At 44.0% G+C, this 15,953-nt stretch overlaps 1 protein-coding gene across 3 annotated transcripts; it reads left to right on the top strand.

Moving 5' to 3' along the window:
* The first annotated feature begins 805 nt into the window (after positions 1-805).
* On the top strand, positions 806-15,410 carry LOC123999345 (sterol regulatory element-binding protein 2-like). Of its 3 annotated transcripts, none has more exons than XM_046304997.1 (19): positions 806-1,153; positions 5,132-5,662; positions 5,848-5,996; positions 6,259-6,408; positions 6,640-6,915; positions 7,199-7,310; positions 7,411-7,562; positions 7,694-7,898; positions 8,121-8,296; positions 8,480-8,729; positions 8,846-9,015; positions 9,144-9,315; positions 9,415-9,532; positions 9,620-9,723; positions 9,989-10,121; positions 11,745-11,919; positions 12,449-12,625; positions 12,720-12,834; positions 12,982-15,410. In XM_046304997.1, exons 1-19 carry the CDS (start codon positions 1,054-1,056, stop codon positions 13,200-13,202), a joined length of 3,486 nt encoding a protein of 1,161 aa, XP_046160953.1. In that variant the 5' UTR covers positions 806-1,053; the 3' UTR covers positions 13,203-15,410. The 3 variants fall into 3 exon arrangements, with proteins under 3 accessions (XP_046160953.1, XP_046160954.1, XP_046160952.1); XM_046304998.1 differs by having other exon boundaries at positions 5,848-6,002; positions 6,259-6,402; XM_046304996.1 differs by having other exon boundaries at positions 5,848-6,002.
* Positions 15,411-15,953: the final 543 nt, after the last annotated feature.

Raw genomic sequence — 15,953 nt, 5'->3', positions numbered from 1 at the left:
GCAGTACTGAATCTAATCAAATGTAATTTGTCACATGTACCAAATACAACAGGTATAGTACTTACAGTGAAATGCTTACTTACAAGCCCTTAACCAACAAAGCAGTTTAAAGAAAAATACCTCAAAAAGAAATTAAAGTAAAAAATAATTAAAGAGCAGCAGTAAAATAACTATAGCGAGGCTTTTTACAGAGGGTACTGGTACAGAGTAAATGTGCGGTGGGCACTGGTTACTAATTCATTTATCTTGATATGACACTCCAGTCCCTGACATACTAACAGTCATGCAACAAGCAACTTTTTTTAAATGAAACAAGGCAGTATTTCTTGACTTTTTTGAAAATCTGTATAAAATGTTACTTGTGTTTACAAAATGTAACTAAAGTTTTTATACTTGAGGTCAGTTTCATACCGTCTAACTACTGGATGTTTTTCACAAAACATGAGAATATTAATTTGTAATTAGTGATCTTTTAAATTATTATTGTGTAATTCACATCCTGATGGTAAGTATGGCGTAACATCTGGGGATAGCCAAAACATTAATAATGTTGTTCAGATGGGGCGGGCTCATATATAAAGTCAGATATCATTAAATATTTATTAGGGTGAATATCTTTGGATAGGCTCTTTTTTTAAAGAAAATATTTGGGCGGAGTCAATGCAAATTTCAAGAAAGCTTCTGATCGTTGACGTACTATCAGGCCACGGTAAATGTGAAATTTCTATTGGACAATTGTGCCTGGTCTCACGACAACAACAGCAAGGATTAAGCCAATCAGGAGTCGGCCTGGTTCACAAACGCTGTTTGTAAATGACGTAAGTAGTGGAAACAAGATGGCGACGTCTGTATTCTAAATGAGTTTATCTAAATAGAAATCGGCCTCTGGGGCATTTGTTGAGGTGTTTCCTGTCCTCTGATAGTTTAATAAACTTAGAGCTAAGATAAAGTGACGTTATGCGTTGTTAACGCTTCAAAGATCTCTGGACATCTTGGTTCTTTCCTTCAGCAACCTCCGGTTAAAGCCGGGGAGGCGAAGTTCTGAATTTTATTATGGACAGTAACGTTAGTGGGGAGTACATCTCGACCATGGAAAATATGGACCCGACTTTGTCAGAACTAGGGGACGAATTTACACTGGGCGACATCGATGGTGAGTTACTATTTATGTCATAATTGATGAGAGAATATGGAATTATTTTGTGTGTTTGTCCACGAAAGTTTGTGTCCTATTTCTGCTTTCTGACAGTATTGTGTGTCGTCGTCGCGGTAAGGCCGGGAGTGGTGATTTGTATCATGTGTCAAGCAAGCCCGCTTGTTGATAGTCAATTGGTTACAATTACATATAGGTACTGTATTTAGACTAGCTAATTATGGTGCACATCACATTAAAGGAGTATATAAATAATTATATACTTTCTGTCTGTGTCATATTGGCAGTAGGACAGTGTCGTCAACCAGGAAACTATTGTGGATGACATATGATTGGAACTTGTTCACCCTTTATTTTGGGGCGTTGCATAGGATACTTAGATACACATAGCACTCCACAATTTCACATTTCTATACAATAGTTTGCTTAAATGATTCTGCGTCACTGATTTAATATTGCAATCGCATTTTACATCAGTGAAGATTCAAGCATATTTTAAATGGGTGGTTGGCCTACAAGAACAGTGGTCATGCAACAGTTTAGTGTGTGCGTGTGAATAAACAACTCCTCAAATGTAACTGAGTGTGACTCAACTGTGAGCTGTCATTCAATTACCTGTAGGCAAAAAGTTCCTTATACTTTCCCAATGGCTTATTAGCCTAGTTTTACTTGTTTCCTATTTATCTATATTATTCAATACATTTTGTTCTGAGATGTTTTTTTTGTCATGCTTGTCTACCCCTCTCCTGGCTGTCATACCATGGGTTTGTTCATCAATAATGGAGAAAAAAGTGACTCACAATGTCTACTGGCTCATCATTAATACCCCTTCTGTTTTTTGACTGGAAAACATGTCTGCTTCATCCTGCTCATTCATAGGCTCAGCACATTGACTCAGTATGGAGATAACATCACCGTTCCCATCTTATCAAAACAGCAGTTTTACCCTTGGCACACTGTGAAAGGATGGAGCTTTGGACACATAATTGACCAGCGTAGGTCACCAGATTCCAATTACTGAATGCTAAGTCACCGAAATGATGTGACGCTGTCATACAATATGGGATAAATGGGACCCATTGCAGTGCAGGAACTAAGAGAACCCGGGGACTATGCTTTGTAATCCCTCTTTAGTGTTAAAAAGAGAAGTATGCAAAGAGTTGACTTGGGTATAACAAAAATAATGTGAAAAGGAGAATGTTGTGTATGAGTCTAACTCAATTTAGTCTTAAATTATTTATGAAAAATGTACTCCTCCCCACAATAAAGGTCTGGTAAGTTGAATTGGTCAGATGTTATACCTATGTAAAGGAAAACATATCGGTAAATTGGAAATGATTGGGTAGCAATTGAAACTTTTTAAAAAAGGTACCCAGATGTAGTCTAAAGCTCTTAAATAGTTTGATGGTGGGCGACTCTGTATAATCTTTTGTTTGCCTCTATAGGTTAGAAACTAATTTGTGTTTTAATGATACCTTTATATGAGATCTAGGCTATTTAAGTCTTGGAACTAAGGATCCCCTCAGAAGGTCTCTGCATAGCCGTATCTATCCTGCTGTTTGTGAAATATAGTGTGTCAAGGCTTGGAAAATAATTCAATATGTTTGTTTCCAACATTAGGGCTGTTTTCCTAAATAAGTTAAATCCGCTATGTGTTTTGTTTCCTTGCCACAATACGAAGGAGTGATACTGGTATCATCCTGGCCCTACTAGCTAGACTTTTCTCCCCACTATTCCCAATGCAATAGCTGCTCTGGTTACATAACCTATTTTCTCTGCTCTGAGCAGCCCTAGGAAACTGTCCCAGTTTTGACAGTTTTACTTCTTTGTGTCACAATTGGCTTCGGGCTCTGTTTTTGTTTTGTATCTCTGAAAGCAAAACCCCTGTGGAGCCTGTGTGGATGTGAGTCTGTCTTTGGTGTGGTCGATGAAGCAGACAATTCTAATAAATGATTAATATTAGACTAGCCACTTATTTTTTTTCCAAGCCTTTTTGATTGTGAGATGGACCCTATAAGCCATTTCTTCATCAATCGACCCATAATGTTATTACAGTAATGTTACTCTACAGTAATGTTATTATTTATTTAATAAACTTTTATTTATTCAGGGGAGGCCAATTTGAGGCCAGGGTCTCATTCCCAATGGTGCCCTGAAAACAAACTACTCACATGAAAATTCAATGCTAGCATGCTAGTAGATACCCATAGACTTCAAGTCATTACTACCTCTAACTTCCTTCATACTGGACACAGAGACATGCAAATGGTATCCTTGAGTTCATCTGACTCTGGGGAAGTAGGTAAAGGTCATCATTGCCAAAATCCCGAAGTATTCCTTTAACAGAAGTGAGATGTTGGCAGCTTGTGCAGAATAGCTTTGTAAACGAAAAGGAGAAATGAAGTGAATTATGGGAATTGAGGTCCAGCTGACCTTCTGATAAAGGATGCAGTGATATTAAACCTGTCACCTGTGATAAAGCGAAGCAGGCTATGGTACACTGCATCCAAGGGTTTTAGAGTTGTGGCTGCTGCGCTTTGATAAATGGTGTGCCCATAATCATAAATGGGAGGACGATGCATTTATTGGCCTAGGTGTCTAGCCTTTCTTTATTGCAAGTGTGAGTTCAAGGTTGCAGCCCCTCATTGATAAAAGTGTGAATATTCTTTAACCCTGAATATTCTAGCAACGTTGTCTATACCTAGGTCCCTACAGGACACTTTTTCCTCCTGTCACAGTGGAATCTATAAGACCATGCCATTTGTCAGGGCTAGTTATTGGAAGGCTTTCCTCAAAGCATTAGCTGGTGCTCTCTTCCTTGACTCAATGCCGGAACAGTAGCAGTGTATCAAACCAAGGCCACCACTCCATAAACCTCTTAATTCCTTCAGTGACCTTGCCCGTAAACAGCATTGTCAATGTTGTAAATCTCTACTGAAGGTCACTGTGGATTCTCCTCTTTCCTGTGATCTCTTCACTCAAGGCCAATTTCTAATGCAGGTTAATAATCTGCAGTGCCTTCAGAAAGTATTCACACACCTTGACTATTTCCACTGTTTGTTTTATTACAGCCTTAATTTAAATCGAGGACAAAACTGAAAAAATGTCAGATGAAACTCCAGTTAACTCCAGTTAACTCCACAATAAAATGACAGTTCTTAATAAAGATTGTTTAAAAAAACTCTATACGACATTAAAAATAATCATTTTGGGCGAGCTCCAGGTCCAGCTCTATAAGGCAGGCCTTTGAAGGCGTTAGAAAAGTCCCTAGTTGTGACAGGTTGTACGGCCCAGTACATCACTGGGGCCAAGCTTCCTGAAATCCAGGGCCTATATACTAGGCGGTGTCAGAGGAAGTACCAAAAAATTGTCAGCAACTCCAGTCACCCAAGTCATAGACTGTTCTCTCTGCTACCCCACAGCAAGCGGTACAGGAGCGTCAAGTCTAGGACCAAAAGGCTTCTTAACAGCTTCTACCCCCAAGCCATAAGACTGCTGAACAACTAATGAAATGGCCACCAGATTATTTACATTGACCCCTCTCCCTATTTACACTGCTACTCACTGTTTATCTATGCATAGTCACTTTACAAATTACCTCTGCTAATCTGTACCCCTGCACATTTAACTTGGTATCCCCTGTATATCACCTCTTTATTATGTGCATTTATTGTGTTACTTTTTGATTTACTTTAGTTTATTTAGTAAATATTTTAATAACTCTATTTCTTGAACTGCGTTGTTGGTTAAGTTGTATTTGGCTCTTGTGACAAATAAAATTATATTTGGCTGCAACAATGAAGCCCTACCTCACTAGAGGGCCATATTAACCAATGGATTATGTCTAAGCCAAAGTCAAATTTGTTGTCTCGTCAATTAATTGCCATTGCACATTATTTTATGTCTAAGAATAAAGTGCATTTTAGCTCACCCACAACCAGAGACTCATGAACCCCTTGAATTATTCTCTCTCCTCAGAGATGCTCCAGTTCGTCAGCAACCAGGTGGGGGACTTCCCCGACCTCTTTGAAGACCAGATGGCCTCTGCGGGCTCCCTACAGAACGGTGCTGGGGCCACCCCACGCCCACCCCCTCAAGCCCCACAGACACCCCAGACCACTACCACAGTTTACCAGAACAGCAACGTGACCCTCACCCCCGCCCAAACACTGGCCCCCCAGTCCCTGCCCCTCACCCCACCACAGACCCCAGTCCAGACGTTCTCTTCAGGGCAGCATCATATCCGCGCCCCTCCCCTGCTCCAGCCCCGGCCCCAGATGCAGGCCATCCAGCCCCAGCCCCAGCAGCAACCCACCATCCAGGTCCACAGCCAGAGCATCCCCATGCAGACGCATAGCTTCCCTGTTCACACCCTGGTCCAGACCCACAACCAGGCTCTGCCCATCCAGACCCAGGCCCAGACGGTGATGATCACATCTAGCGGTGGCCAGTCCCGCTTTATCCAGAACCCTGTCATCTGCCACCAGAGTCCCACTACAAGCTTCCAAGGTTAGAGCAACTTTTTTTTCTTTTACTGAAAAGATTAGGTCACTGGGAAACGGTGGTTATTCATTGGAAATGCACTTAAAGATGTTTATCATGTGAAGATATTCAGAGTCCTACATGCTTTTCTATATGAATGGTGCTCTTTGACAATGTATCCATACTACATACCTCTCTTTTTTTTCCCACAGTCCTCCAACCGCAGATGCAGAGCATAATGACATCACCACAGGTTCAACCCATGACCATCCAGCACCAGAGACTACTGCAGACGGGCCAGACCATCCAGACTCTCTCCACCGCGCCTACAGTCCACACCATGCAACAGCAGGTTCAACAGGTACCCGTGAGTATCAAGCTTCATACTTTACCATGTTTGAGTCCCTAATCTAAACTACGTAGAATGTATGCACACATGACTGTAAGTCGCTTTGGATAAAAGCGTCTGCTAAATGACATATATTATTATATTATTTAGCTGCATCCAATCTTTATAAAGTCTCTCTAAATACGTGCAGATCCTAGCATGGTGTAACGATAGACCTTGTGTTGTGTATGGCATCACTGGTTGTAACTGTTCCAGTGTCCCTGGTCTCTCTCAGCTTCTGGTCCACCAGCCTCAGATTCTGAAGACCGAGAATCTGGTTCTGACCACCCTGAAACCTGATGGGACACAGGTTCTGTCCACCATGCAGAACCCTGGGATCACCACCTTGACCCATCCTATCCAGACACAGACTCTACAGGTACCGGTAGGTCTCTATACTATCTGTCTTCTTCGCTCTCTCCCTTTCTATTCTCTCTGCTCAGGGTCTAATGGGGACTGTCACGAAGACCCAGATTAATCCTGAACTTGTACTGAAAAGTACTTTAAATAGAGATGAGAAAATAATTCCATTGAACATGCTTCTCTGCTCTGTCCCCTTCAGTATCTTAGCTGTTTCATATGTCACCACTGACTTTTACCTTAACTTGTCCCTCAGACTCTGATGGGCAGTAACATCCTGACCACTGTGCCTGTCATGATGGGGGGCGGAGACAAGCTGCCCATCAAACAGCTGTCGTCAGGCACCTCCCACTGTGTAGGTGGGAACAGGCAGGTGATGGACCACGGGATGGGAATGGTGATGGGTCCAGGGGGGGTGATGAAGGAGGGGGAGAGGAGAACCACCCACAACATCATCGAGAAGAGGTACCGCTCCTCCATCAATGACAAGATCCTGGAGCTGAGAGACCTGGTCATGGGCGGTGACGCCAAGGTCAGGAAAACCAAGTGATACAATAATCCAATATTGACTATTTTTGACCTTACAGGAACAGTGGGTTTTGATTTACTTTGTGGTCCAAGTCCAATAGAAACTCAGAGGAGCATGCTAGAGCAATTTGAATGTCAAACTTAATTAGGCTATATGCTAAACCACAGACACTTGGTATTTCCTAGAGTACTTCCTAGAGTACATAGAAGTCAGAGGAATGGAGTTGTACGTATAGGGCACTCTCACCAAATGTACACTGACACATTGCTAATGTGTTTGTACGCAGATGCACAAGTCAGGAGTGCTGAGGAAAGCCATCGACTACATCAAATACCTGCAGCAGGTCAACCACAAACTACGGCAGGAGAACCTGGCCCTCAAGATGAACAGCAAGAACAGTAAGTCCCCCATTTATTACTAGTTAATCCATCACAACTTCAGTTCATGTACGGGCCGGGCTGTAACATATTGGGCTCTCTCCCACTTCCTCTCTGTCAGAGTCAGTGGTGCTGTCTGACGATGTGGAGATGAAACCAGAGATGCTGATGATGTCACCTCCAGCCTCAGAGTCTGGATCAGGATCTCCTCGTGAGTTCTCTCCATACTGCATCGACTCCGAGCCTGGCAGTCCCTTACTGGACCATGAGCAGGTACTGTGATGATGATAGTCGAGAAACTGTAATGTTTTTGTTGTTGTGTGGAAATGGTTTGAATTGAATGTTGCAAAGGTTGAACACTTACATAGTAGTTGAACTATTCTCTCTCTCTCCCCTTCACTCAGGTGAAGAGTGAGCCTGGCTCACCCTCTTCCGTGGGAGTGATGGATCGCTCTCGTCTCCTCCTCTGCGCCCTCACCTTCTTCTGCCTCTCCCTCAACCCCCTGCCCTCTCTTCTGGGATCTGAGGCCCAGAGCAGCTCTGCCTTGACCTCTGTACACGGAGCCTCCAGGACACTGTTCTCATTACCCAGCCAGACCCAGAACTTTGGTCAGACCTTTAGTTTATAATAATAATTATTATTATTTAGTTTACTCTTACACTGACCATACAAGTCCTATTGCATGCATACATTCACGATAGGCTATTATAGTCAGTCAATATTGTTCTTAACAGTAGTAGTTCCCAGTAAGAGTTCCCGTTTGGGAGTTGTTTTGAGGATGTATTGGAGTATATGTATCTTATACTGACTCTTCCCTCTCTTTCCCACAGCGACCTGGCTTTGGTGCCTGTTGCCATGGTTGACAGTGTGGATTTTGAGCGGTATTGGGGCAGTGTGGGGCTGTGTTAGGGTCCTCTACCTCTGGGAGCCTGTCACCCCCCTCCACTCGCCCAAATCTGTCTCCTTCTGGAGGCAGCGTAAACAAGCAGACCTACATCTCAACAGAGTGAGTTCACATCCCTTTATGTCTGTAGGATTTTCCCCTACTTATTGTTTTTCTCTGTACCTGTGTTTGAGTATCTCTTAAACTAGTGCCCTGATTGGGTAAAACCATCTCTTATCTATAGGTACATCAATGCCGAGGTCCGTAACTATTCGTATAGATTTTCCCACCTCTCCACTCCTACAGGGTGACTATACAGCAGCCGTGGCCAGTTTGAAAACCTGCCTGTCAGTCTTGACCAGAGCCCTGCCCACCACCAGTTGGGACCTCCTCTTCTCCCTCTCCTGGAACCTAATTCGCTACTGTCTGCATCACCCCACCCCTCTGGGCTGGCTGGTTCGCCAGGTTGGTGAGAAGCACAAGGGAGAGGAGTCCAAGACCAGCTCCCGGGACGCAGCTCTGGTCTACCATAGGCTGAGCCAGCTGCAACTCACAGGTGACAACACTGAATAGTCTAGAACATTGAGCCTAGATCAGTATCATTTGTCATTGTAAACATGATAACATAACACAGTAGTACCCCATCCTCTGTCTCTCTCTCTCTCTGTGTAGGGAAGCTTCCCCAGAGCAGTGGCCTGTGGGCTCTATCTCTGTCTATGAGTGCCGTCAACCTCAGTGAGAGCGCCCAAAGCAAGATGGCCCCCACCCAGCAGGCCCATATCTATGTCACTGCGGCAACAGCTTTGCGCACTGTACTGGGCCACCACCTCTCCTGCCTGCCTGTGAGTGTCTCAGGGCATCCCTCCATCCTCCATTACTAATCCTCCACATCCCTCCATTACTGCTATGGTAATGATATCTCTGATACTATCCACACACTGTCATCTTTCCCTACATGTCTGTGTCCCAGGGTTACCTTTTGAGCTGTGCTGAGGGTGTGGCCAGCCAATCAGACTCCAAGCCCATCCCTGACTGTCTGCACTGGCTCTTCACCCCATTGGGCAGGCAGTTCTTCCTCAGCTGTGATTGGTCTGTGAAGTCTGAGAGCAGAGAGGGCGTGTACACTTCCCAGAGAGACCCAGGTATGAACAATAAAGTTGACGGAAGAGCTAATAGTGTATACAGAAATGCCCTCATGCAACAATTGGGCCTTTTAATTATATTTCTCTCTCTTCCTTTAGCTGACCCCATTGCCCAGCTGCATCGTTGTTTCTGTGAGAAGCTGCTGGAGAGAGCTGTCCACTCCCTCATCCAGCCCCACACTGACACGGAGACAGACAAGCCCAAGAACGACTCTGGGTAAGGCCAGGGTCCTCACAGTGCCCAGTCACTCTCCTGTTTACCTATGCAAATTGTTTACTTTACTTTCTTTTCTCTCTCTCTCAGGGAGTTCTCCAGTGCCTTGGAGTTTCTCCAGCTATTGAACAGCTGCACAGAGGAGTCCTCCTCACCTCCCTTCCCAGCCCCACCTAATCACACCACCATGCCAGGTACTGGAATGCACACGTTAGTGTGAACCACACCATGTTCTGTGTGGGACAGATTTCTTTACAGATTTATCTCATCTTTGTTTCCTACGAGATGATCTGAGGCTGTGAATGTGTATAGATTTTATTCTTCTCATATGTATCTTGAACACTAAAGAAACTCTTTATGATTAACATAATTGACTTATTCAATATAACGTGAACATTTTTTGCTTGACCTCTCGATTCCACAGTTTAAGTCTAATGTTGTCATGTAATCTCTGCTTAGTGGCAGACCCAGTGAGTCGCTGGTGGGCATTGGTCCTAAAGGCTGCTGCCCATTGGCTGCAAGGAGATGATGTCGCTGTGAGGTCGCTGCTGGCAGAGGCAGAGCGCATGCCCAGAGCTCTCCATACCCTCGAGTCAGTATACTTTGTGTGTTTTATTAATCGTATGTACTAGATGCACCTGGTATACAGTCGTGGCCAAAAGGTTTGAGAATGACACAAATCTTAATTTTTACAAAGTCTGCTGCCTCAGTTTGTATGATGCCAATTTGCATATACTCCGGAATGTTATAAAGAGTGATCAGATGAATTGCAATTCAGAGCTTGCTCAGGAATGGCAGCAGGCAGGTGTGAGTGCATCTGCACCCACGGTGAGGAAGACTTGGAGGATGGCCTGGTGTCAAGAAGGGCAGCAAAGAAGCCACTTCTCTCCAGGAGAAACATCAGGGACAGACTGATATTCTGCAAAAGGTACAGGGATTGGACTGCTGAGGACTGGGCTAAAGTCATTTTATCTGATGAATCCCGTTTCCGATTGTTTGGGGCGTCTGGAAAAAAGCTTGTCCGGAGAAGACAATGTGAGCGCTACCATCAGTCCTGTGTCAGGCCAACAGTAAAGCATCCTGAGACCATTCATGTGTGGGGTTGCTTCTCAGCCAAGGGAGTGGGATCACTCACAATGTTGCCTCAGAACACAGCCATGAATAAAGAATGGTACCAACACATCCTCCGAGAGCAACTTCTCCCAACCATCCAGGAACAGTTTGGTGACGAACAATGCCTTTTCCAGCATGATGGAACACCTTGCCATAAGGCAAAAGTGAGAACTGAGTGGCTCGGGGAACAAAACATAAATATTTTGGGTCCATGGCCAGGAAACTCCCCAGACCTTAATCCCATTGAGAACTTGTGGTCAATCCTCAAGAGGTGGGTGGACAAACAAACACCCACAAATTCTGGCAAACTCCAAGCATTCATTATGCAAGAATGGGCTGCCATCAGTCAGGATGTGGCCCAGAAGTTAATTGACAGCATGCCAGGGCGGATTGCAGAGGTCTTGAAAAAGAAGGGTCAACACTGCAAATATTGACTCTTTGCATCAACTTCACGTGACTGTCAATAAAAGCCTTTGACACTTATGAAATGCTTGTAATTATACTTCAGTATTCCATAGTAACATCTGACAAAAATATCTAAAGACACTGAAGCAGCAAACTTTGTGGAAATTAATATTTGTCATTCTCAACTTTTGGCCACGACTGTACACCGTCCAAATAAATTGTTACTGGTAGGTTCCTTCTGGACAATACAACAATAAGAAATAATAAAAGATGGCTCAGTAGAATAGAATAAACATTTTAGCACAAGTATAATACAGGAAGGTACAATTTAGTGTCCATTATTTATACATGTTTGGGGAAGGGGGGATTAGGGGGCAAGTGTTTAAATTATGCAGTATTTAGTAATCTTAATAAGAGTCTGGTAACATCAGTTGTGCTAAGGTGTGGAGTATAAGAGCAGGTGGTCTCTGAGCCAGTTGGTATCAGACCCCATGCTCTGATACGTCTGCCTGACAGTAATGTAGTGAACAGCTCGTGGCTGGAGTATGTGGGGTCCTTGATGATGTTGCGGGTCTTCTTCATGCACCGTTTTCAGTAGATGTCTTGGAAGTGTGGGAGCAGGGTCCCAGTGATGTGTATGTAAAGGACATTAGAAGCATTGCCATAATCCTATGTTGTTTTCCCTGTCGTCCTGCAGTCATCCATTGCCCAAGGCTGTGCTGCTGCTGTGTAAGGCGGTGCAGATGAGCCTGTCTCCTCTGAAGGGAGAGGGGGCGGTGGCCTGTCTGTCTCACTGCGACAGGGCCAGCAGCTACCTGCGCACCAGCATCTCTGTTCCCCTGTCCGCCCAGTCTGGCAACTGGCTCAACAAGGTATTCTCCCAAAATGCGGATGTTTGGGATGCAAGTGAAAATATGCACTCTCTGTGATTTCTATTTGAACCAACTCTAACCTTTGTGTATATACATGCAGTCAAGGTTGTAATGGAGATTGGTTGATTCACAGTGTTCATTGGTCATATTACACATACACACCATGAACAAACATATACTGCACACGGTGACTGTTGCATGGGTGCTCGTTTGACTCACAAAAGCACAGGTACAAGCTGACTCTAGCTAGGTATAGTAGTAGTGTGTGGGTGGTAGGGGGTGGCTGTGGTGCATTGTAGTTGCATTGCATGATCCTGCAGCCCAGTGCAATGTGTCTGCAGTGCAGTACAGAGGCCTCCCAAATCTGCAGGCACCTGCAACATACCATATCCAGGTCGAGACACTGCTTACGGTGCATGTACTGTCCCATATGCCTCTATTAGTTTCCATAACTCATTGTGTAGTCATTTGTTACGTACTTCAACACCCCCCCCTTCCTCTGCCTTACTGTTGTCTTTCCTATAACAAGGGGGTGGAGCTCCTGGTCTGTGACCTCTTGCTGACCCTCAGGACCAGCCTATGGCAAAGAGGAAGTGGCAGCAATGGGGAGCCAGGCCCCGCCCCTAGCTCCCAATTGGCGGGATTCCAGCGGGACCTGAGTTCGTTGCGAAGGCTGGGCCAATGCTACAGACAGGCACAACACAAGGTAACTAGGGCTTCAGACCTGCTGGATTATTCATGGATTATTCATGGCTATCTGTGGTTTAATAATGTTTGTTCCCTCTCTTGTCCTCCCCCAGGTGTTCCTGCATGAGACCACAGTGAGGCTGATGGCTGGAGCCAGTCCCACCCGTACACACCAGCTACTGGAGCACAGCCTCCGACGCAGGACCAACAACCCTGGATACACCACGGGTAAGGACACCCACACTTCAATTATTATCATGAATGATACCATTTGAAGTTGATATCAAATATGATTTGATGTCAAATTAAAACAAATCTAATGCTTTCCAACTGTACTGACCTTCTCTCTTTACTTTTTCCTTCCCCGCCCTGCAGCTGAGGGTGACTGTGTTCTGGGTGAGCGTGAAAGGGCTCATGCTATCCTGCTGGCGTGCCGCCACCTACCCTTACCCCTGCTGACACCACCAGGGCACCGCGCCCGCCTGCTGGCCGAGGCCAAGCGGACCCTTGAGCGTGTGGGCGACCGCCGCTCCCTACAGGACTGCCAGCAGATCCTGCTCCGCCTCAGCGGGGGCACCACCATCGCGGCCTCCTGATGATTCTCCCTCAGACAGATCTCAAATCAGTTAGACCTACACACATTAACCATGACTTGTGATCTACTCACTCAGAGTCCCAATCAGTGGTCAGTGATGAGTTATTCTCCACCACATATTAGAAATTAGCCCACTCATACAGATGCCAGAACAGTCACCTAGCCCTATAGACATAGCACTGATAAATTACTAGTTAGCCATTTCCACACAGCATCTAATAGTCAACAGCGCGTACAGTCGTATCTCATGGACATATCACTGTCCAGGAGAGATGCCAAAAGGGACCTTCAATCTTCACACTGCCAACCTGAACATTGACTACGGTTAACATTCTGGCAGTGTCATATTTAGTGTCACACAGGCCTAACACACCCCCATATCCTCACAGAAGGAGAAGGTATATAATGCAGCCCGTACACCGGACCACTGCACATGGTTTCTCACATGCTCACTGGTATAATGCTAACACTGCTTAGCGTAGAGAGAATCTGCTTATAGGCCCCAAAGGGAAAAAGGGTCGAAATGGCTGCCATTGGGTCTCATCCACATACAATTCAGTCTCTCTCTTTGGTTGGCTAATTAGCCAACAGCTATTTTGAGTTTTGCCCTGCGATGAATGGACCTTCATCCACAAGAGGTTGTGCTCGTTGTGTCTTAAGCTTTATGACAGAGCTGTAATGTCACAGGTAGATGACGGGCTGCACATGCACTGGCATTCCACAAGTTCTAGATGCTAAATGCTAAAATGTCATGTACGTCCAAGCTTCACAATGATACATTTAAAATGTATGTATTTTTGACAGCCCAATACAATAGTTCAATGCAAGGAGACCGACTGAGGCTTCAGTGCATTCTAGCTATGATAGTCACCCTCTAGCCTCTACTGTACAATTCAAAATAACTTGCTTCTCACAGTACAGTGCAGAGTAGTATCTATTTATATCTACCTCATTGACTGTACAATGCCAGTGTACTCAAGCGCAATATACTGTAGTACCACACCAGTTGGCATGGTGACAGTTGACAGTAGTCATACAGTACAAAGAGCAGCTTTATTTAGACTCAGCAGTGCAGTGCAATATTAATGGGCCAGCACTGTAAAAGTGCCATTCATTTTTCAACAAGAAAAAAGGTTCATGGATTGGAGCATCACCCTAAATGGAAAATCAAAGCCCAATTCTTTACAGGTTATACACACACACATATATATATATACATATACGCAGTCAGTCGCATACACAGTATCACATTTGTGATTGTATATTGATTGTACATTCTGTAGCCATGTAGAGACAGCAGTCTTGAATAGAATGAAGCAGTATGTTCTTATGTATGTGAGAGGGGAGAATAATGGGTAGAAAGAAGGTTCTATCAACTCTTAGAAGGTTAAATGGTTTGTGTATTGGCCACCAGCCCGGGGCCGGAGTGAGTTGACTGTTATTGACCAAACAGTTCGGTCACTGTCACTAGTAAGGTTGATTCTGACCAATCTGATTGGGAAGCTCTCGAGCATAATGGCCTTGATGTAGTTAACAATTATTTTGTTATGTTTTCAGTGTCAGAACTATGTTTTCAGTGTCAGAACTATCATTGTGGAATCTGTCCAATTGCTTTTAACTGTATTGTCTGTTGGCTAGACTTTGTCACTTTCGTCATTCTCCTCTTTGTGTTCTGATTTTCTTATTTAATGGCTGTAATATTATACATGCTCAGTTTTTTTTATTGTCAAGGCAACCTAGGGATATAAACTGCTGTAGTGACTTTTTATTTTATTTTATTTTTTATAATATTTTATGCAGTAATGTTGTCCAAGTAATTAGTATGGCAGTTTTATAGGTCATCAATATTTGGCACATTGTAGTGTTTTTGACATGAACTCCAATGCACAGAAATGTGTTTATACACTTTACCCTAATATGAGAAAGACCTACTGTATGTCTTCCAGTTCAACCCAGCTGTATTCACCGCTGTATGGTGTCAATTTACCCAACCATGTCCCTTGTATCTGCACTGTTATTTCAGATTTAATTGATCAGACTGGTTAGTGTGGGCTAGTACGTGCTGCACAACCAACCATCTACAGTCAATGGATTTACTACGATTTCTAATGTTACAAAATATCTCATCTAATGTTTTCTCCTCTATGTATTGTTTTCTGGATTTCTATGTATGATTTAGTTTTTTAATAAAAGATTGCCATGGACAGAATGTGTGTGTTTGTTCGTGTCTTATTTTAAATCGCTATAAATGCCAAGCAGTAGGGATGCTACAGTAAAAAGGATGTTGCCAAAACAAGTTTTTTTTTTAGACGGAACACTGTTAAAGCAATGTTAGTGTTCTGCATTACGCTCACACACACATCTTGATCCTTATTTAGGTGTTTCACTGTAACTAGCGAATGGCCTGGTCAACAAAACTACATTGGTTTTGTTTATCCACCTGAAGGTGGGGGAAGAAGACCATCCACACTTTACTGGTATCTATTCCTGCTTAGCTAGTTGCTGGTTCTTTCTCTCTGCCCCTCGGCTCCCTCTTCCTCAGTCCCTGGCCTTATTATTGAGCTCATGATGTATGTGCCCTCCTTTTCTGTCTCCATCTCCCCTTGCTGAAATATTTTCTCTGAATAGTGGTGTCTTACAGCCACTCCCCACAGTAGAAATAACTATTGTGTCTCCAGACTCGCTCTCTGTATTAATCTGTAGGAATGTCACAGCAGACTGTGGCTCCCAGTATTTGACTACCCGGTTTCAT

Source organism: Oncorhynchus gorbuscha, linkage group LG16 (assembly GCF_021184085.1).
Source record: "Oncorhynchus gorbuscha isolate QuinsamMale2020 ecotype Even-year linkage group LG16, OgorEven_v1.0, whole genome shotgun sequence".
NCBI lineage: Eukaryota > Metazoa > Chordata > Actinopteri > Salmoniformes > Salmonidae > Oncorhynchus > Oncorhynchus gorbuscha.
The sequence above is the reverse complement of the archived record's forward strand: the minus strand, read 5'-3'. Positions and strand labels throughout refer to the sequence as shown.

Excerpts from the sequence above, each read along its gene's own strand:
- LOC123999345 (XM_046304996.1), top strand. The coding sequence starts at position 1,054 with ATGGACAGTAACGTTAGTGGGGAGTACATCTCGACCATGGAAAATATG. Across the intron at positions 5,663-5,847 it reads TCCCACTACAAGCTTCCAAG|TCCTCCAACCGCAGATGCAG; the intron begins GTTAGAGCAACT and ends TTTTTCCCACAG. Across the intron at positions 6,916-7,198 it reads TCATGGGCGGTGACGCCAAG|ATGCACAAGTCAGGAGTGCT; the intron begins GTCAGGAAAACC and ends GTTTGTACGCAG.